Here is a 22,403-nt window from a genome sequence, read left to right as displayed (position 1 = left end):
AGTTAATGAGATAATCTCCAAAAAATTAGTCTTCCTTCTAGCTCATGCTGCTTTCTCAAAAATTCTTGAAAATACTAGGAGTGATATTTGCCTGAGGCTCAAGGTTGATAAGTTAGTAATGAATGTTGCTAGTATTTCAGTTTTCCAGGTAAAATACTTTCGGTCATTTACTAGTTGCAAAGCTAAGTTTACTGGATGAAATATTAGCCACCTTCTTAAAGGAGCACATTGGTACTTTAAAGCAAATTAAATGTTGTAGAGCTGATACCATCCAGTCATATGATCCTCCACTGCTACAAATGTTGTTAGTGAAGTGATCTGTGTACGTGCAGTTGGTTACATGACCTTAGCATAGTAAGATGGCTCAGCATGGAGACATAATAGAATGGCAGAAAGGAGTTACTGTCCTTGTATGTTCCTCTTACCTCACAGTGAATAAATCATCAAATTTACGGATGTGTCAGTGTGGGCTGTCCAGTGTGTCTGCAACAAATGGTGCACCACTTTCAGTCATGTAATACCAGTGCTCATAAAATGATTCTAACTAACAGGGACCAAAGACAGGTTTCATGACTTGTCAGTGGCAATTGGTTTTGAACCTGACTGGAACTGCTGCTGTCAGTGAACGCAGATCCATCTCAGCCAGTTGTAAGGAACTGCATGCAGAGGAAATTGTAGAGCAGGTACATTGCAAAAGGCCATTACTCACTGTGGAAAATAAAGTTACATGTCTTCATTGGACCAAGCAACATAGAAACTGGGCAGTCGATGACTGAAGGCATGTAGTGTGGTCCAGTGAGTAATAATTTTGTCTCTTTTCAAATGATGCGAGGTGTCAAGTTCTTCTACGGCCCAATGGGACATTGAAGTCACAGAGTGTGCAGGGTGCAATTCAGGGTGGAGGTGGTTCTGTGATGTTTTGGGGATATCTTTGTACCTTTGCTTGGGCCAACTCATCCAGATTACTGACCAGGAACTGGGATGTTTATTTTGACATTCTTGGTGACTGACTGTTGCCATTTCTTCTAAATCTTCATGATGAGTATGTTGTGGGCACCACCATATTCCAGTATGACAACAGCCACATTTGCAGGGTGGCATGTGTATCTTCTTCATGTGACAAACACTCAGGAACTTGATTGCATCTTGAATGACTTGCAAAATCACCCAGGCTCTGTCCTATAGAAAATGTTGGGGACTATCTGGAAAAGCAGGTGAAACATAGCAATCAGTATCTGTGCACTTGGGTAGATCTGTGGGATGTAATGTACTCTTAAGACAAGAAAAACAACACACCACAAAGGAGTTAATAGGACACAAATCAGTAGGTGCATTGTATAGGTACAGAGGTACAGATGACACAGTTCCAATTAAAATGTATGATTTATTCAAGAGAAAGAGCTTCACAAATGGAGAAAGTCAGTAACATGTTGTTCGACCTCTGGCCGTTATGGAAGCAGTTATTCAGCTTGGCATTGGCTGATAAAAGTTGTTGGATTCCCTCCTGAGGGGTATCATTCCCAGTTCTGTCCACTTGGCAGGTTGGATCATCAAAATCCCAAAATGGTTGGAGGGCCCTGGCCATAATGGTCCAAGGTGATGGTCTGGTTGGTAACCCATCACTGTCTGGGTTGTGACTAGATATGTCTTTATTTATCACTGGTGCTTAATTCAAAGTGGGACTCATCACCGAAGATAATTCTTTTCCAGTCAATGATATTCCAGGTCGAAGACATGTTTTGAGATGCCTCAGATGGTGGTGGGACACCAACCTGACTATCACTGCCATAAGCCAAACAGCCAGGAGTGATGGTTTTAAGTACTATCTGTTTTTATAACAGCACCCCTTTGGTTGTCATCTGTGGCATCATTACTGTCCAGTGGTATGTCAACAATATTCTATGCCCCATTTTGTTGCTCTACATGGCAAGCCATACTGAGCTTACATTTCAGCATGATAATGCCCGCCTACACTCAACGAGTGTTTGTACTGTCTGTCATCATGTTTGCTAAACCCTACCTTGTCCAACAAGGGTATTTGATCTTAATTAACCAATCAATGCCATGTTGAATAACTGCTTGCATATGGGCCAGGTGGACCAATACATTATTTACTTGCCAAATTTATGAAGATCTTTCCCTTGACTAAATCATCCAATTTTGCTGAAGTTGTAGTAATTTGTTTGTCTGTACATGTACATCACATCTACTAATTTCCATCCCATTTGGATAATTCACTTGTTGTGCATCATTTTTCTTTCTTTTCTTAGAGTGTATATTATCAGCTGGGTATGGCATACCTGAAGAAATTGATAGAGTCTCTTCCCCATGGTACTGTGGCCATTATCTAGGCTACAAATGGTGTTACATGGTACTGATGTGATGTCTCCTGGCATGACTGTTTGCCCAGCATGTACCGTAAGACCAACCCACTAATGAATCATAAGTTTTAAATACTTCACTGCTCACTTGATGCAGGGATGAGAATTACTGCTTTCCTTCATTGAGTAATTTTGTTAAGAGTCCAGAACTGTATTAAGAGAGGAACAGAGTTCAAAGTGCCTGGCCAACCAGTTTTTGGTATTCCTTCTTTATCTAAATTACTTCAAGCAATCTGGGACTTTTCCCTCAATTAGGCCATGGCTGACTCCTTTCCCCATCTAAACTCCAACCTTTCTTTCTTCTGAACCATTTTTGAGCAAAATAACAATAATTTTTGGTATGTGTTTAATGGATGAGTCACTGAAACTTACATCACTGAGAGACACATTGTTATCCTGACTAAATCTAGTACATCTGTATTTTATTGTTTGTATTTTCATCCAATAATACTCTTAGCTACCTCACTGAATTCTGTGGTCAGTGATGCCACTGAATCTTCAATTATCTTTCTGCTACTGGGAGGAACTTTTCAAAAATGGTATTTATCTCGTACCAATCATTTTCCCCTTTCACTAAGTAATTAACATGCCCTCACATGATACTTCCTGATCGAAGAAGGTTTTTGGGTAAAATAAACAACTTTGTCTTCTTGTTGAGCTGAGAATGTCTGAGTAAAAGGAACAGCTGAGTACAGCACTACATAGTAAGGAAACAGGGCTCTCTTGATGAAACTACAATCATCTGAAGGGTCCCTCAGGACTCATCTGTGTCACTTTCTTGTTCTTTTATTTATTTACCTTTCCCAAATTTTCTGTGTGTAGCACAATGTTTGCTATATGAAAACCACAGGAACAATTGCATTTTTTTTATTGAAAAAGGTTTTTTCAGTGAGCAGAAAAATGTTATGATTGTTAATGACAGTGAGAAATTCCATGCTTCTGCTATGTAACAGTCGTAAATCAAAAAACCAGAACAACTGTTCCAAAAAGAGACTTCTGTTCTCATTCATAGAAAAGATACAATTTTTTGTTTTTTGATTTTGATAGAAGGGTACTGGACTATCAGTGCTTAAAGGTAAGTTATGCAAATACTATCAACCCCAATTATGCACTGACTCACAAAGAGATGACCAAAGTGTTATCACTCCCAGGGGCAATCATATTGTGGTTTATTTATATTGCAGTTGCAGGACACAAAAGCCTTAACTGAGCTGAAAATAAAGATAATCATAAAATCATGTTAATTTTATATTACTACGTCTACATCTTCATTTATACTCTGCAAACCACTTACATGCATGTATTGAGGTTTATTCCTTTATAGTCATGTATGGAGTTCAGGAAGAATGCTTCAGTGCATATTGTGATTAATCTAATCTTGTCTTTTTGTTCCTCCGGGAGCTATACATAGGGGGCTGTAGTATATTACTCAATAGTACTTGGTGTTATCGGAGGTGTTTTGTCATTGCCTTCCTCCAACCACTGAACTGGCTTACCCAAACAGTTACATGAGGACCAGGGTGCAGCTGTGCAGTTTTAACATTAACAAACATTACCAAATATGTGAAGGAAGTGATAAGTGACAGATAAAAATGCTGGGGCTGACCAGGGAACTAACCCCCAACACCTCTGCTTCCACAGTCTAGCAATTTGCCTATGAGACACGTGTGTCAGCTGTCTATGAACTGCCAAGTTAAAACCTGTTTAATATGAGCAGTAATGTTATATGGGATTTATGTTCCTGAGTCCAAATATTCTGATAAATTATAGAATCAGTATCTACTAAGATACTCTTTTATATAATTTTTCAGTATCTGGGAATTTGCAGTTTTTACCTAATGTCTGCTGGAAACCTGTTAAAGGCTTTTGCAAGATAATATTAAATACCATTCTGAACCCTAGACAAGAATGCAAAACCTATGTTATAGAAATTATTTTTGCTCCATTGTATTATAGTTGTGGACTTCATTTCTCTTTAGCTCTTTAATGACACTGCAGATGCTAAAGCAAATGACAAATATGAGAGAGTTGTATATAACTAAACTTTTTTAGTATACTTAGTTTATAATTTGGTATTTTGTGCTGTGTTACCATTGAATACAAAAATTCTCTCCTTCAAGGTGTAATTTTAATTCTATATGGGCTGATTATTATTACATAAATTTTGAGTTATTTTATATCTGTTTCACAGCCTGATAACTCTGTGAGAAGAGATGTTGCAGAAAGTGAAAACAAAATATATGAAACTGAAGGTATGGTCGAAGAAAAGCAAGAGTCCCTAAAGAAAGCACACAATTCAGTAAATATGGTAAGCCCAAAATTTGTCGTCTATTCATCTGTTTCAAATGTATTGCATTTGCTACTGTAGTACTGCACTATTTTATTACATTTCAGAAAGAAGAGAATAGAACTACAGATATGTCAATGCTGAAATTTTTAGAAAAAGAGGGTATTAGTTCTTGTGGAATCCATAAAAATGGCAGCTTGCAAGGAGAGATGCATCAAGAACAAGAATATGTGTTGTCATATGAAGATACTTTCCCATCCTTTCAGTTTTCAAATGCAGATATGATAAAGGAAGTTGACAATGAAGTTCTTAATTCAATGGAAAATATGACAACCCTTGTTCCTGTCCCTTTACATAACACGTTCTCTGATATGCAAAGTTTTGATTGTAAGTCATCCAACATAAACACAATGGAGAAAGTAGTGTCTCTCAAGTTACATGAAGATGGATTTGTGCATTGCGAAGATGATTTTACATCATTTCAAGACTTCACGAAAACCAAGCTACCTAAGGTATGGAAATAATTTTATGGATTTCTGTATTGCATGCTTTTTGTTTTGGTGCCACTGCAGTGGTTTTCATCTCAATTTTGTTGACAGTATTTTAGTTACAACTACAGCTGAAATCAATCCATGCATGGTAGCAATATGTTCCAAATAGCTGTGCAAGAAAATGAGTTTTTTTAAGGGATTATATCTCAGGTTCTATTGATGGCAGATATAATGGGTCAAGTGTTTTGGATATCCTTTGGTCCAGAGAACATTTCTATACCCATCAGAAGCACAGATATACTGTAGCTATCCTACAGTAGAAGGTCAAAATTTAAACATTACACACTTTCTCCAACCTGGGTATACCAAGAAAACCACTTCTTTCTTTTGAATTAGTTGTGGTGTAGGTTAGACCTTAGGTAGCTTGTAAAAGTGTTCCTGAGAAAATGTGAAAAAACCGTGATTTTTAGGTATGCACAATTTTTGAACTATGGACCACAGTTATCTAATAACTGATCAATGGAAAATGGCTCAAATATTAAATGTACATTTTTTAGAAATTCAATTAGAAAGACCATTTTCCTGTTTTTGATAATCTGTATTTATTTTCAAGAAACACCTAAACGTTGACGATTTTTGGTGTCAAAAGTACGTTAAGACATTTTTCAGTATTATTATGCATTACTGAGATCCAGAGATTCAAAGTTACCATACTTATGCATATAAAATATGTGCATAATATGCAGTCTGAGGCCTAAATGTAGTTTTAACTGGTGTAATGAACACATCTCAAGTGTCATAGGGTCATCACAAGGGTTCTGAAATCACCAAACTGTTTTTAGTCAGAACTTTTTCTTCAATGACATTTGATGTCATGCAGTCTCTGTATATACAAATAAGCACAAAGTGGTACTGCAGTGACAAAACATGGACTAAGATGGATCTTGATGTGCTTGAAAGGAAAAATTCCAAAAATTATGTAAAACTGGAAAGACTACAAATTCAGTAAAGTACTTTCTCTAGGATATTTATTCTTTTGAGATCCAAATCATAAGCTGGACTTTTTGATCAATTACAATCGATGAAAAAGGTATTCAGAACAAAAATGTAAAGCTAAAAATTTTGTGTTAACCTTATATTATGAATATTTATTTGTTGTTAATATGAGTCAAACTATATAAATTTGTTAAAGTACATAAATAAGCTGTCAAAACTTTACTGACCTATAGAACCCATTTTATATATGAAGAGAACCAACAGAAAAATGCTCCTGTTAGAGTACAAAAAAGGTTAACATGCTCCTCTTTAAAAGACTGACAAAAAAATTGAGAATCTGCTGCCTCAATCCTCATGCTGCCTTCTTCAGCTAAAATTTTGTCATGCAAATGTGTTAGCACTGTTTAAGTGCTGAAAAAGAGTGCCAGAGAGACAGTGATGCTGGCAGAGAGCAGACAGAGTCAGTGGGAAAGAAAGAGAGACAAACAGTGATGGTGAGGGAGTGAAAGTGGCAGTGAAAGATAAAGAAAGATGGAGGAAGACAATAGCTGTGGAAACCAAAGAGAGGAGACATTGATGGTCAGTGAAAGACAGTGGCAGTAAAAGCAAAAGAGCAATGGATAGAGATAGAAGCAGCAAAAGAGAGAAGGGACAGTTGTTTAAATGAAAAATACAGATACATAGGCTTTGGGGGAAGGGTGGTGATTGTGGGGGGACTCACCTAGGCCTGTGAGCAACACATAGGTATAAGGGAAAAAGAAGTAGGACTACCAAGAATTTTTGAACTGCTGTGGTATGATGGAGGCAGTGGCAATGGAAAAGAAATACAAACAGAGAAAGTGTAAGTGAGGTAGGAGACAACAGCAGTGGGATGCACGGTAAATCAATGGGAGAAAAAAGGAGACAGTGGGAGAGAGACATATATAGTCAGAAGCAGTGAGAGTGAAATGCTGAGTATAAATACTTAGCTACAGAGACAGACTAGGTGAAAGGAATTAGAATGTTTTGTGTTAAAACAGTGTGAATAAGTTTGTGTGTCAAACTTCTTGGTGAGGTATGTAGAATGAGAATTGAAGCAACTAGTTCCTCATTTTTCTGTCAGAGTCTTTAGGAGCCTTTTTCTGTGGTTAAATTTCTTGAATGACAAGAATCCGTTGCTCTGGCAGTCATAATTGGGACCAGTGTATCCTTTATTTTGTCTTTCCGACTACTGCACAGTTTTGGCTGTGTAGCTATTTTCAAATGAATGGAGTAACTAATAATCAAACAGACATAGTTATGTTACCATAAAAATTTATATTGATCATGCATTGTTAAAATAAAACTGGTTGGCCAGCCTGTTAAAAACAAATATGTCATTTGTTATTAAATACGCGTGAAAATGGCTATACTGCCAAAACTATGCATCAGTGACAAACACAAAATAAGAGGATATTCAACCCACATTCTGACAGCCATAGTGGCCAATTATTGTGAACCAAAAACTTGTGTTGACAGTTCCTCATGTAGACCTTACTGTATACAGCAATAGTAAGCATAAAATTTATTTATGCTAAATGTTGCTGCTACCTGATTTAGCAAAATTATATTTCTTGTTATACTACCACATAAATTACAATAAGTGTTGTACTTCTAAGTAAGCACCTTCAGCTCATTGTTATGGCTTTGTTTAACTTTGAAGATAGTGAGAAAAGGCTAAAATAGTTTAGAAACTTAGAGTGCGAAAGGAAAAAAAATACAAAACTACATGTATAAATGGAATCGCTGAATGAGGAAGCTGATTCCTCTTTTCCTTTGTAATACTGAATGTGTGATCAGCGTGTATGATTGGTAGCTAGATTGAGAATCTGTTGTATTGTAGACAGCAGAATTATATTTGTTTTGATGACAAGCACTCAAGTTTTTATATCTCTGTGTTTTTCTACTTATGATTCTATAATTTATTATATAATAATGGAATAATCCATCATGTGGCCAAAATATCTTTTTTATTTATTTATAAGGTCTGTTCAAAAAGTTCCAGAACCTTGTCCATAAAATTTTTCTATGCTTACCTTTTACTTATTGTGCATGGCCACCTTTAAAATACTCTCCTCCACAATTAATACATGTACCCAGTGCTGTTTCCACTTGCAGAAGCAGTCTTGGTATGCCTCTTGCTGGTTCACACAAAGCACAGTCTTTGAATTTTCTTTTATCTCATCTGTTGTTGCAAATCCTCATCCTTTCAAAGGAGTTTTCAATTTTTGAAACAATAAAAGTCTTCAGGGGCCAGCTCTGGAGAGTACAGAGGATGAGGCAGCTCACTGATTTCATTTTTTGTGTAATAGTAACACATTAAAAGGGATGAATGCATATGTGCGCTATCATGGTGCAAGAGCCAGGAATTGCCTAACCACATTTCAGGCTGTTTCCTTCTCACATTTTCTCACAGGCATCACAACATGTCCTGAGAGTACCACTGATTAACAGTTTATGGCATGAATTCATGGTGAACTAATCACTCAAAGTCACAGAAAAGTAGTATCAGCATGGCTTTAACATTTGACTTGTCCTGATGAGTTTTTCTGGTCATGGAGAACCTTTCCCAACCCATTATTAAGACTGAACCACAGTGTCAACATCCCACATCTCATCACTAGTTTTGATTCCCTTAAGTAACATCTCGTTCTCACTGGCACAATCCAAAATCTCTTCACAGATTCTGATGCAAAGGTCTTTCTGGTCCTTACATATGTGCTGTGGGATGAACTTGGTGACAACATGATGCATTCCAAGATGCTGTGTTAGGGTTTTATGGCATGATCCAACTGTAATGTTACATTCTTCTGTAATCTCTCAGACCGTCAATTTTCAATTGGCATGCACAATTTCATCCTGAACTAGGGTCATCTTTAACTTCCATCTGGCCTTTTTAAAACTATATAAAACTCATCACAGTAGGCTTCCTGCATCGTTTGGTGTGTGTCTGTAAAGATTTTCTCGAGTTTCAAGCAAAATTTAATGCAGACACTCATTTGTATGGCTTAATCGCTCATCAGAGTAGGCTCCCTGCGTCATTTGGTGGGTGTCTGTAAAGATTTTCTTGAGTTCCATGCAAAATTTAATGTAGACACATTTCTTGTTTAACTCTGCCACCTCAAAATTGACGAACTGTGCAACACAACATTATGTTCGATATAGCATTTGTAATCTACTCCTCCCTCCTTTGTTGTCACAACTGTCTTTATGGTTAAGTAATTTCAGAAGATTTGAGAGGAGTAAGATTTACAAGAAACTTTTTACTTATCATCTTTCCTCAAGCAGTTGGCTCTAGTTCTTCATGTCTAGGAGCCTGATTCTTGAAGTTGAAATTTTCACATTTTAGCTTTTCATGGTCCAATTGATATAAATGAATATGAGGAATATCTATGCAGAATTTTTGTATTTTCGATGTTTAGCTGCATCACATTTTACTATATCACACTGTCTTTTGAATTTTCACATTAACAAACCCAAAATTACACTGTTCATCTAAAATACAATAACATATCCCATCACATCAGGGGCATGTCCACTACTACTTCACTCTCAGGTAATAACAATATTCTAAAGGTCTTAAATCTTTCTAGACAAATGAATATGTGTTAGTTTATTATTATTATTTCATAAATGAATCCAGAAATAAATGTAATAAACAGTACTAGATTGTGCAATTAATAATAGAAATTTTAAGTGTGAAAAATATTTTGTAATTCCAAATGTTTCTAAAAAAAGATTTTAACTATACATTCAGAGCTAGTACATACTGATTTTAACAACGAAAATAAAGTAATTTCTTTTCATAGATTTTAGCTTGAAATATAACACATTGTGTACAAAATCATATGACGTTTTTTTTAAAAAACAGCTGAGATAATACTGAATGTTAAAAAAATAAAAATTAATCTGGTGTCGACTACTTCTGTCTAGAAAAAGTAATGCTAGAGGAGGATGTCCCTTTACAATATTTCCCGCACAAAATTTCGAACAATGTGTTTACCAGATTTTGTGACCTACTATAAGATTTGCCAAACAATGTACAAAATGATGCTGTAAGACAGAATACAGATGTATAGAAATATCTGATACATAAGATATTACACAAAATATAAGAAAAAATTTCTACTACACAAGTCATAATTTATACATATATCAGGACATGGCATTCTGATTTTCAGATCTGTGGAACTTTATTTCACAAGACAAATTATACACAGTCAAAACTACAACATTACAACACTAAACTAGAGAAATAGGTGCAGAGACAATGAAAATGACTAGAATTACAAATTGCAAGCTTACATCAATAAATTCACACCTTAAAAATCTTCAAAAGAGAAGAAAAAAATTCAGAACCTAAGTGTACGACAAGTGAACCAACTCTAAAAACTCACAGTGTCAGGTATAGACCAGAAACATATACTCAGTTATGACTAGGAACATTGCACAAAATCAATCAGACACATAAACCAGAGTATTAAAGGATATGTTAACTCATGAAAGGAGAAAATAATGAAAAAATATTAAGGCCTAAGCTTACGATGCGGGGATCAACCCATGAATCCAAACCACACTGGGTACAGACCAGAAGAAATGTTTCAACACAACAAAATGAATAAAGTTCATAACTATACATCAATAAGTCCAATCATAAGTAAAGAATAATTAAAGGAAGCAGCTGTCCTCAAATCACTAGTTACATGCTCCTCTTGAGTTCAAGCACACTGTCACAGTCACCAGGGGTACCCATAACAGAGTTATACATGAGTTTTCCCACAACTCAAGTTCCAATGAGATACAATATTGCAGTACACAGGATAAGCACAGGTAATCAGAGTCATAAATAGCTTTGAATGATGACACAATTGAGTACTTAAGGACCAAATTGAGTGTGTGATATCAGAAATGTATACATCTTATTATACTGTCTATACTAGTAAATGCCTTTCACACTATTTGCTAGTCGTTTATACTAGCTAACCAATGTACATAGGGACCTAGAAGATTCATTTACAGCTGATGAAAAATACATAATATATTGGGAAGTTAATCCCCCTACTTGAATAAACACATTTATGTGGAATAACACTGTCCATCACAGTGATGACATTTCTAAACAAATAGTACCATGAATTCTTCATAAAGGATAATTTCTTGGCTAACAATTTACAAATCTCAATCACAACACTGATAAAGTTGACGGACACTTGAGTACATTACCCAGCACCTATGATTTCGTGTAAGTTGACTGGACCAGCAAGGTTGCAGCCATATAGGAGTGTGGGAATGGATTCACCCACATCTTTCAGTCTCCTCCATAGATTTCTTATCACATGCTCCAACAGATAACTTTAACAACTTCCAACTTAACAGATAACTTCCTGTCTAGCTTTCACATCAAATCCTGCAACATCATTTTGTGTACTATGTATGCAAGTCAATACCTCCCTAACATCACATGGCATATGCTCTGACTACTTATATTGAAAAAACAAGTACACAGGGTTTACATCAGAAAGGATTAAAAAGTGTTCACATATGAAACTTTAATAAACAGAGCTAAATACAATTAAAAAATGAACTAGTAAGGTGATGTACAGAGGTATACTAAGATACTATTACTAATTTTACAGTACAAGATATGAAAATTTATTACTAGATATTTAATGGCATTGTTCATTTTCAAAACTGTAAAAGGATCTACTCATTTAGAATCATGGCATATATGGATCAAACTCTAAAGCACAAATCTATTACAAAACATAATTATATATTTGTATGAATTTGCAAATGTAGTGTGACGTAGATTTAAACTCAGAACTTAAGAAATCACATCTTCCATACTACATTCCTGACAATGGAGAAAGAAAAGGAAACAAAAACATTAGATATTTATGGATTATGTCTATAAGCTTTCAGTTCAGTTTTACTGCATAAACTGAACAATTTCTTAGATTTAGGGTACACAGGTCTGTATGTATTAGGATGGAGATTTTCAAGAATTTTCAATCGTCCTATATACATACAAAACAATTTCTTTATCTCAGATTCTCCTTGGCTTCCACCAACACGAGATCTCCTACCTCAAACTTGGAAAATCTGTCTTTACCATCATGTCTCTGCTTCCTTCTATCCCCCTGCTTTTTTACCATCTCCCTGACACACTCTTCTCTCTCTTTCAGTGACAGAATTTTACATGGAGGAAACTCAACATTCTCAGAAATAAAGTTAGCTGGTCTGTGACTAAACATGATTTGAAATGGTGAAGAACCTGTTGAAGAGTATTGTAAGCTGCTCATAATATCCTCAGAGTTGTTGACATAATCTATCCAACTGGTATGATTCTTACTACAATATGTTCTAAACAGTATTCAAATTTCTCTCATATATCTGTCTGCAGGATTACTCGACAGATGGTATACCAAGATTAGAATATGCCTTATATTTGTGTGATCAACAAAATCTTTCCAAGCTTGTGATGGAAACTGAGAACCATTGTCAGATAAAATTGTTTTAGAAATACCCACTTGATGAAAATATGTGTTTCAAACTTAGAAATGATTCGCTTTCTGGTATCTTTCTTAAGAGGAATCAGGTTTATGAACTCCAAAAGTACATTAACCACCACAGAAACATAACAAAATTCCTTCTTAGTCTTAGGCAAAGGTCTATAAATGCCCACAGACATGAGATCAAAGATACTATTGTGTGGTATATTTTGCATTTACTTGTTTGGTTACTTACCTTCACTCTTTGACATCTGTCACTCTCTTTCCTGTGTTATAAAAATAGATGTTTTCCTGAATCTTTTGTGTACATTTGGTGATCCACAATGATCAAAACTTCCTGTGTATAAGTAATTAAAGAATCAGTGCTGTGTTCCAGCCAACATAGTTTCAAATCACCCAATTCAGTCTTATGTCTCCTAAATAAAATATCCTTGTGTACCTTATAATATTGTTTAGTTTTTTCTCCTCTTTTTTTTCTTTTTTACCAAACATGCTCTCAACCAATTTCCTATTTTGATCATGATTTTGATACCTGCAGTTGTCTTTGCAAATTTCCAAGGTCTCTTTTTTCCTCTTTCATACCTCTCAAGTACATATTTTAAACTCTTTCACTCCTTCTCCAAAGTTGTTAAATGATTCACGCTCTAAAGATAGGCTAGACAAAGCATCATCAACTACATTGTCTGTGCCCTTAATGTATCTAATTTCATAATTAAACTACTGTAAAAACAAGACCCAACAAGTAACTCGGTTATGGTACAGCTTACACACCTGGAGATAATATAATGCTTTGTGATCAGTATAGATCATGACTCTGTGACCTAGTAGATAATTTTTAAACTTTTTGAAAGTCCAATGTACAGCCAAAAGTTCTTTCTCAATTACAGTGATGTCTTTACATGCCTCTGCAATACTCTGCTAGCAAATGCAAGAGATCTGTGTTCAATAACACCATCAACTTCAACCTCCTGAAATAAACGAGCACCCAAACCTATATCACTACTGTCCATCATAATACAAAAGGGAAAAGACAAATCTGGTCTCAACAATATCTGCCTTTGACACAACTGTCCTTTGATCTCATAGAAAGCATCCTGACATTTCTGTTTCCAATCCCAAATGGTAGTTTTCTTCAAAAGTTCACACAAGGATGAAGCATTCAAAGCTTGGCTGCTACAAAATTTTCCATAGAATCTAGTTAACCCAAAAAATGATTTCAGCTGTTTTTTGTTGTGAGGAGTAGGAAAATTAGCAATAGCGTCTAGTTTCTCTTTATCAGGAGCAATTCCTTTCTCAGATATAAGATTCCCTAAAAATTTAACTTCTTCCACACCAAATTTACACTTACCTATTTACAAAGTCATACCTCCTGACCCCAGTTTTGAAAAACATCTCTTAACAAATCCAAATGTTGTTCTCAAGTCTTTTCTGTGACAAAAATATCATCAACATACACAATTAATTTTAAGCTCACTTCACTTCTGAAGTCAGAATCCGGAGCTCTTATGAATTCAGCTACAGATACATTTAGCCCAAATGGCACCACTCAGTAATGAAATCACTTACCTCCATCCAAAAATGCAATACACTTTTTAGAATTAATTTCAAGTAGGATCTGGTGAAATCCAGAGCTCAAGTCCAAACTACACATGTATTTTACATTATCCAGTTTGTGTAAGAGCTTGTCCATGTTCTCAGGATGGTCATTCTCTATAATAAGAAACTTATTAAGATGCCTAGAGTCCAAAACAATTCTCACTCCAACATTTATATTACTTATCACAACTAAAGGATTATTGTAAGCATTCCTATTTCTGTCAATTACCCTCCAAGTTTCCATTTTCTGAATTTCTTTCTCAACATAATTCCTTTTTGAAAATGGTTTATTATATGGCCTGAGAAAGAAAGGTTGATGATCTCTGAGGTAAAGCATGCATTGATAGCCTTTCACTTTCCTTACACTAAACACATTTCTAAACTACAATAACAAATTTCCAAGTTGTTCCTTTTGTCGGTCACTAAGAGTTGTAGCTTCCCCACTTTATAATCTACTACACTTCCTGATCCTCAGTTTCATCAAAATTTATATTGTCATAAAACATCCAGTATTCATCTTGGTTGACAATGTTTTGCAGATAGTTACATCTTTTCTCACAGTTTAAAATACATAAATTAGTTTTCACTTAAGTATTACTTTTAGGTTCCAAATAAAAAATTATTTAGCATTCCATCCAAAACAAGCCTCAACTTTCACTTCCAATCCATACTGGAAATTATATTTTCTTCCAGACTAGGGATCACTAAGTATACATGTTCGAAGGTTTTATCTTCTATATTAAAACTTAAAAGTACCTGAGATTTTACCAATTTGCTTTGCTTACTTGTAGCTCCTCTTACCGTTATATGTGCAATGGGAATTTCCACAAAATTCATACTGTACTTGATCTTGTCCCTAAATTGTTCAGATATATTACAAATTGGGCTACCTGTATCAAACAGTGGATCAATATTAATTTTAATGTAAGGACACCCAAAATGTGAATCATCTTCTCTTTTGTCAGACACTTCATGCAAAAGATCATTTTCAATTTCATTAAATGCTATATCCTTACTATCTTTGCTGGGTTTTATCAACTTTATGGGTATCATAGAATCACTTTGGTTACCCATGTTCTCGGGTAAATATTGAACACAATGAATGGATTCTATGGCACAACTAAAATTACTTGTTGCTGAAGGACCACAAAACACATTACTGTCAAAATTACACTTCCTGCTTAGATCTTCTTTCACTTCATTCCATCAATTGGGACATAAATTTTGACTAACCACACCTAGCTATTTCCAGAATGCACATTTATCTATGTTATTATCATTCTGGTCCCAAACAAACTTCAAAAAGTTTTCACCTTATTCTCTAGGCTCAAAGATAATTCAACTTTATGTTTGGATCATTACTCTGCATGGCATTATTGAAAAACTATTTTGAGTGGACTGGTATTCCATGACTCTCGTTCTGCTGCTGTAGTGTGTAATTATTTTACTTATTTATTTATTTATTTATTTATTTATTATTTGTCCCTTAGATCAAATCAGTACAATGGCTTGTACAACTGATATGGGATAAGTCAATACAAATATACAGTTTACAGGAGTCTAAAACAGTAAACAAGAACACAGAAGAATGATTATTTTACATTACTTACAAAATTATGTTACTTAAAGTTACAGCTTTACAGAGAATTGTTACATGATGTGACAAAATTGACTTAACAACATTCAGCTTTGATACATTATCATGCACTAAGACAATTTTGATTCCAAATATTCCTGGATGGTATAAAAGCAATCTTTTATTAAAAGAGACTTCACTGTCTGTTTGAATTTATTTATTTCTCGGATTTCTTGTATAAAAGTTGGAAGATGATTATATAATTTTATTCCCAAACACTTGACACCGTCACTGTACAGTTTTGTTGAGTGGGTAAGTATTCTTAGAGAGGTGTGATTTAATCTCTTAGCTTAATTTGTGGAATTTCATTTTGTGTGTGCTGAGATACCCAGTTTTGTGGCATGTACTAAAAATGAGATTTATTTGTACTCTGAATATTCTTTTTGATGACATGTACTAGTCAATTCTAAACAAGTATGCAATAACTGACTGCCTGAAACAATAAAACCAGAGATGCAACAATGGAAACACTTGTTGCATGAAAGTTACAGTAAAACATATCAGTGTATCCTTGAAAAAAGGTGGTGGACCTGCTCAGTGTGCATATTTTATCTATTCCTCAATTCTATAAAGCTGTCATATATTAGCATATTTTTCATCTCATTCTTAAATATGCCTAATGTTTTTATATTCTTAATTTCTCCAAGCAATGGATAAAAGGTTATTTGAGATTTATATTAGCCTATCTTCCTATTATAAGGCTTTCTGTGTACTTCTCTGTGAAAATCATTCCTACTTCTAGTTTCATAATTGGCTGTTAGGCTGAAAATATCCTATGTGATTTAACCCCTTGACCTTGCTGTATGAGATGGGCTCAGGATCCATTGTGGCACTGCTGGACTTGTGCAGGGCCATTGCCTCACCGTATCTGCTCTCCAAACTGAGTTCATGTTGCCTGGCAATGCTACACTGCATGCTCTACAAATGGCACTTCATCCTGCAGTTGGTAACATCTAGGAGGCTCTATAAAATGTATTTACTGTTGTGTACCAGCTGTAGGGTTGCACTAATGGATGTCACTAATGCTTCTGTTGCATGAAACAATTATTTTGTCTGGTAGTAGACACATTGTTCAGTGTGTTGAACTGTCCATCATCCTCATCCTTTCATGTAGAAGACTTTGAAGATTATTAAATAAATGTGGTAATGAATAGTTTGGTGACAGCTTTTTTCAAGAAGTGGAAAAAACAGTTATAATAAGAATTTTAATGGCAGTGATAACGAGAACTTTAATGACAGTGATACAAAAATCTCAAGCGTCTACGGAAACATAGAAGAAGAGCTAATAACTGAAGATGTTTCTACAAGAATTTTGTCTATTAACTGTAGTACAAATGGCAATGAATTTCCATTTACAGGGAAAGCAAACATACAAATTTATTTTGCAGAACCTTCAAATTTTTGCAGAGCCTTCAAATACAGTTTTTTTTAAGGTTGTTAACAATGGTGACTAAGGAGACAGACAAGTAAAGTGGACAGTTAATAAGTAAAATATGGACATATGGACATACTGTGTAACAAAGCAAGTGGACAACGCCCCCCTCCCACCCCCATCACACCATCCTTTCCCCAGTATGTTTTTGTCCCCCACAAGTTTTACTTATTTATTTTTTGTAAATATCTTTGATTTTAACATTTGTATGACAAAGTGCACAGTATGAAAAATTTTCAATATTAACTCAGGACATAATCAACTTTACTTTATTATCTGGTACTTTCATTTAGTTAATTAGGAGTCATTCTTGTGACTAGTTTACCTAAAAGCCATGCTAATTACAAATACCAGTAATTTAAAATTTTTTATCAACATTCCTTTCAGATAAAGTGTATTAAAATTTTTTATAAATATGTGAAGCTTCAAGGTAGCTATTGCTGGAATTATGCTAGCAACTTTTGCACTCATTTATTTTCAGAGTAATTAGCATTCTTATCTATCAAATTGTTACTGAAGTAGAAACCCATATTTTGGCAAACTAGAGAGCAAAATCCAACAATAATTACTGTTTTATTTTAAAGTCCTTAGTCAAACAAATCTTATTCCATTATTCAGTTATTCAGAAATAGAAGTCTTTAATTGTTATTTGTAAAAAGCAAACAACAGTGGCTGAATGCGCTGCAAATTACTACAATCTTATAAAAGGGAGGCTGCTGGGAGCCATTTGAAATAGTTTGTAGCAGTGTATAACATGAACAAGACCTGTGTCCAAAATTATCGTGCAATGTACTGCAGACAAATTAGCACTAGTTACAGTTCATAAAATGTGCAGAGTTTTACGTAAATTTTACATCCACAAGATCTTCCTGTAACTCAGTGATTGTTTTCAGTGATTGACTGCAAACTTAGTTAACTTGCAGTTAATCTCAAGAAATGTGTTAATCTTCAATAATGCATCTGTGCAGTGTGACAATAGTAGTGAACTGTGAATTGTTATTTCCAATTCATGCTTACTGGGCACATAATTTTTGTTTTGATATGACTATCTACTTGAAATGACAGTGTTTAAGATAATTAATCAGTTACTGTGTTAACTGTATGTCTGCCACATGTAAACTTCTGTCACTTCAGTGTTAGGTTACTGCACCTGGACAACTGTCATTGTTACAGGACATCAATCAAGAGTAGTATCTGGCTTACCCATTAACTGTGCATAAATAGTAGTAAATGAGGCTCAGTCTGGCCATTAACAGTCGGTTAATTAACAAAACAGTGCAGTTGAAGTATTTGGACTGAAAACCTGGCGCAGACCACATCATTTAAAATTGCCTACTTGAGACAATAAATTTTCAGCCAAATTTGACAGAGTCGCAGTTAAGGACGGCACATTTGCTTGGGTAAATATGGCAACACTTCAACTGAAATGAGCACAGATGGGTACCAATGAAGAACTGTATTCTTTGTTTGCGGTGTTATTTTTAAAAGGTCTAGTTCAGTAATCTGATTCTGAGATGTATTACTCAAGGAATGAAATTTTTGAGGCATCAGAAAGTAATGCCAGTAAGTAGATTTAGACCTTCATTAATCTCTACTTTAATGACAACAGTTTTTATTTGAAAGAATGTGGTGTCCATGTTAAATTATACAAAATGAAAACTGTTATTGACCATCTGCAGGAAAAGATTTGAAGTGTTGTGTACCCCCAAACAAGAATAATTTATTTATAAGTCCCTTCTAATGATCTAATGGTGACTCTTTACGAAACAGTATATATCTATGAAATGTGCTCATTTTGGGATCAAATCATTCTGCTTGTGCAGAGCAAATAATGGCTATTTATGTCACTTTATAATATACACAGGAAAGTACAGTGCATCTGAGCCACAAAATAGTGAATATTTTCTTGCATCCAAAGTTGTTTCATCTTGAAGGTTATTTTGCCAAGATTTATAATGTTTCTGCTGGCAAATTTTACAGAAGTTCATAGTTCTTTGATTTTCCTGTCTCCAAAAACACTGACAGCATTGGCACAGCCATGACTAGAGACCAGATTATATGCATCATAAAAACCTTAAAATATGCACGCAAATATGCATGAAAAATGTTTAAAAATGCATGAAATGTGCCAAAATATGCAAGATCAAATAACAAAAAAACATGCTAGTTAATGCATGCAGTAATTCTCAAAGTCAAACCTGTGCATATCAGTTATGAAGGAGAGCACCATCCATGTGAAAAATCGGTACATTTAGAACACTGATGTCATTTTTTGAATACTTTCTAGTAGAGGTTACGAAGGGGGCCATTCCGGGATTATTTTCTAAAAATGTGCAAAATGGGTGTGCATCCCATGTTTGAAGAATTGTTCCTCCTTTGCTATTGTTGCTGGTAACAAATGGATGTGATGCAAATGAGTTGCAGCAATACAATCGATATGTATGGGACCAACTTCGAGATACATCATAAGCAGAGGGGCATGCTCAAAAACTCTCTAATATTTTATTTAAACAACAACATAAATCTTTTAATTAATACTATAGGACCAAAGCATCATTTACAATTTATTTTTAATTTTTCTGCTATTGTAAATATAACTGACCAAGTAGTGTTTCAAATGTTCCATAGTAAGATTGTGTCTTGATCACTCAAAAAAATTTTATAAGTAGAAAAACACGGTTCTACATCAACTGAGGTAGCTGGGCAGTATCTGAATTTGGGTGCTATGTTCGTACTTATTGTTTCTGGAAAAAGTTCACCTGTCCCATTAATAAGACTATCATTTTGGCACAAGGTTTCAAAGCCTGGGTTATTGTTTAAAATGTTTTCAACCTTTTCTTTACATTTTACTTGGGAGTACTTCTGGCAATGAGGAGTTCAGTAGAACAATTTTATTCATAAACTGCATAGATTCATTCAAGGCCCAACCTTGAGTTTCAAGCTTTTTAATACTTACAGGTATATGGGAAAAATGAGTGCTAATCAAGGCATTGTCTTTTTCAATACTAGAATCAATTAAAATTTCCTTGCACTGGCAAAGTGCCCAAGCCTCTGCATTATTGAAGTTATTTACCACCCCTCAAATGGCCTCAAAATGTTAATTGTAAAATAACACATCTTCAACCAACATACCCCAACAAGTTACCACTGTTTCAGGAGATAAAGGCACATTTGGTATTTTTTCTTTGTAGGTCTTGATGTGAGCAGGAGCCTTTGTTGAATGAAATCAGTTTATTTACATTCACAAACGTGGAACATACTTCTTCAGCAAGGCGATGTACTCCATGAGCAAAGCACATCACATGACTAAAATTGGGGTAAAATTCTTGGAGGGCTTTTCCTGCTTTGATTATATAGGAAGCAGCAGCTAAAATAAACACAAAACTGGCAATTGTGGAATGATTTACTTTTTCAAGTTCTTTGCAGGCCATTAAATAGGAAGAAGAAGGCTCCTCTTTTAAAGCACTGGTAATTAAATTTGCAGTGTAATAGCCACAAGTGTCTGTAGTTTCATCAACTCAAAACCAGATAATGCTTCCTTGAGTTCATTGTGTATTTCTTCCAAAACATTTTTGGTATGTAATTTTTATGCAATGTTGATTAATCTGGTATATTTTGAATTAAGCAATATTTGTGCAGAAAGCCTTTGAGGGTAGGGTTTGTATGTTTGTGAAGAGGAATATTGCTTCCAATGAACACTTGATGTAGATACATGTTAAATCGACTTTTTTGGTTACCTTTGGACAAATACCTGCTACTGCAACTTGCTGTTGTCTGAAGTTGTTGTCATAGTCTTTTCTTCTGCATTCTTGTGATATGGAGACTTGTCTTGACATGATGGACTGTTTGAAACTTTTTTTTGAATGAAATGTTTTTCTTGCAAACTTGACAATATAAAACAATTCCATCATAGGTAAATGTTCCGGGATGGTCACCTGCCAATGAAACGATGTTTCTTTTTTTTGGGCAGCATGGCACACAGCATGTTACACACTACACGTCGTAAACATGTTCAACTGTGTACAGGTAAATAGAGAGCTAAACTGAAACAATGGACACACAACTAAAAGCTTGCATAGTTTAATGTAATTGTTGCAAACATGTGCAGTATGACAGCAGAGGTGATTAACTGGTGGCTTAGGTGCAGGAACATTGACTCTGTCTACCTATTACTGTTCCTCTTCTGTAATGATTTCACTAGGCAGTGCCCTCTTGGTTAGCGATTGCACACAGTTCTAGGTTGCGGTTGATCTGTGAGACATCAAAACTAGATTGAGTTAGAGACCACCCGTCTAAATTTTTAAAATATTTTAGACATAGAGCGTAAATATGCATTGTCACTAGATATTAGTTAAAATATGCAATAACCAGTGAAGAGGAGCTAAATAAGCAAATGCATAAGCAACATGCAAATGCATATAATCCAGTCTCTAGTCATGACTAATAGTAAGAAAATACCAGCTGCTTTGAGGAAGACAAAACTCAGTAAAGTTAAGTCTTTTTACAGAGGGAAAATGATGCTTTATTTTCATAATAAATATTGCTGGTGACAAAAAACAGTTGCAACAAGTACTTTATTTGAGAAAATTGTGCAAAAACATGTCAGATTATGCCACACAGCAAGAAAGAGCCATGAGGAATGGAAATAATTGTATGGGTGGGAACAGATAGGGGGCTGTGCAAATCCCTAGGATGTTACACCACACTGTGCATTGTAAGCACATAATACTGTTTAAAAAATCATAATAGTTTTTACTCAACTTTTTGATCAGTATTTCAACAAATTTTCCCATCTTAAATGTTCATATAACCAAACTTCTTTGTTTAAGATGATAGTTCAAAGCCACAGGCATCAAATTCTAGGTTTGTACTGCATCTGGATTTTATTCTTAGTTCTCTCTAAGTTCACTCACACCCCTTTCTTCTCATTTACAATCACAGAATCATTTCTAAACAATCTTTCTACTCCTTATGTTGTCAGAGAGACATTCTGCAATAAATCTGCTTCTTATAAGATTTCTAGTATAACATGCAAATAAAAATGCCTGTGCTGG

General features: G+C 34.9%; 1 protein-coding gene across 1 annotated transcript in view; it reads left to right on the top strand.

Moving 5' to 3' along the window:
• LOC126339334 (uncharacterized) overlaps nt 1–22,403 on the top strand; it is an 81,127-nt gene that overhangs the window by 46,775 nt on the left and 11,949 nt on the right. Inside the window, exons 4-5 of the mRNA XM_050001626.1 lie at nt 4,573–4,689; nt 4,776–5,180. Coding sequence (XP_049857583.1) covers nt 4,573–4,689; nt 4,776–5,180 — 522 coding nt within the window. The remainder of the gene's footprint in view (nt 1–4,572; nt 4,690–4,775; nt 5,181–22,403) is intronic.

Source organism: Schistocerca gregaria, chromosome 1 (genome assembly GCF_023897955.1).
Source record: "Schistocerca gregaria isolate iqSchGreg1 chromosome 1, iqSchGreg1.2, whole genome shotgun sequence".
Lineage (NCBI taxonomy): Eukaryota > Metazoa > Arthropoda > Insecta > Orthoptera > Acrididae > Schistocerca > Schistocerca gregaria.
Note: the sequence above shows the minus strand (reverse complement) of the source record. Positions and strands in the feature narration are given on the sequence as shown.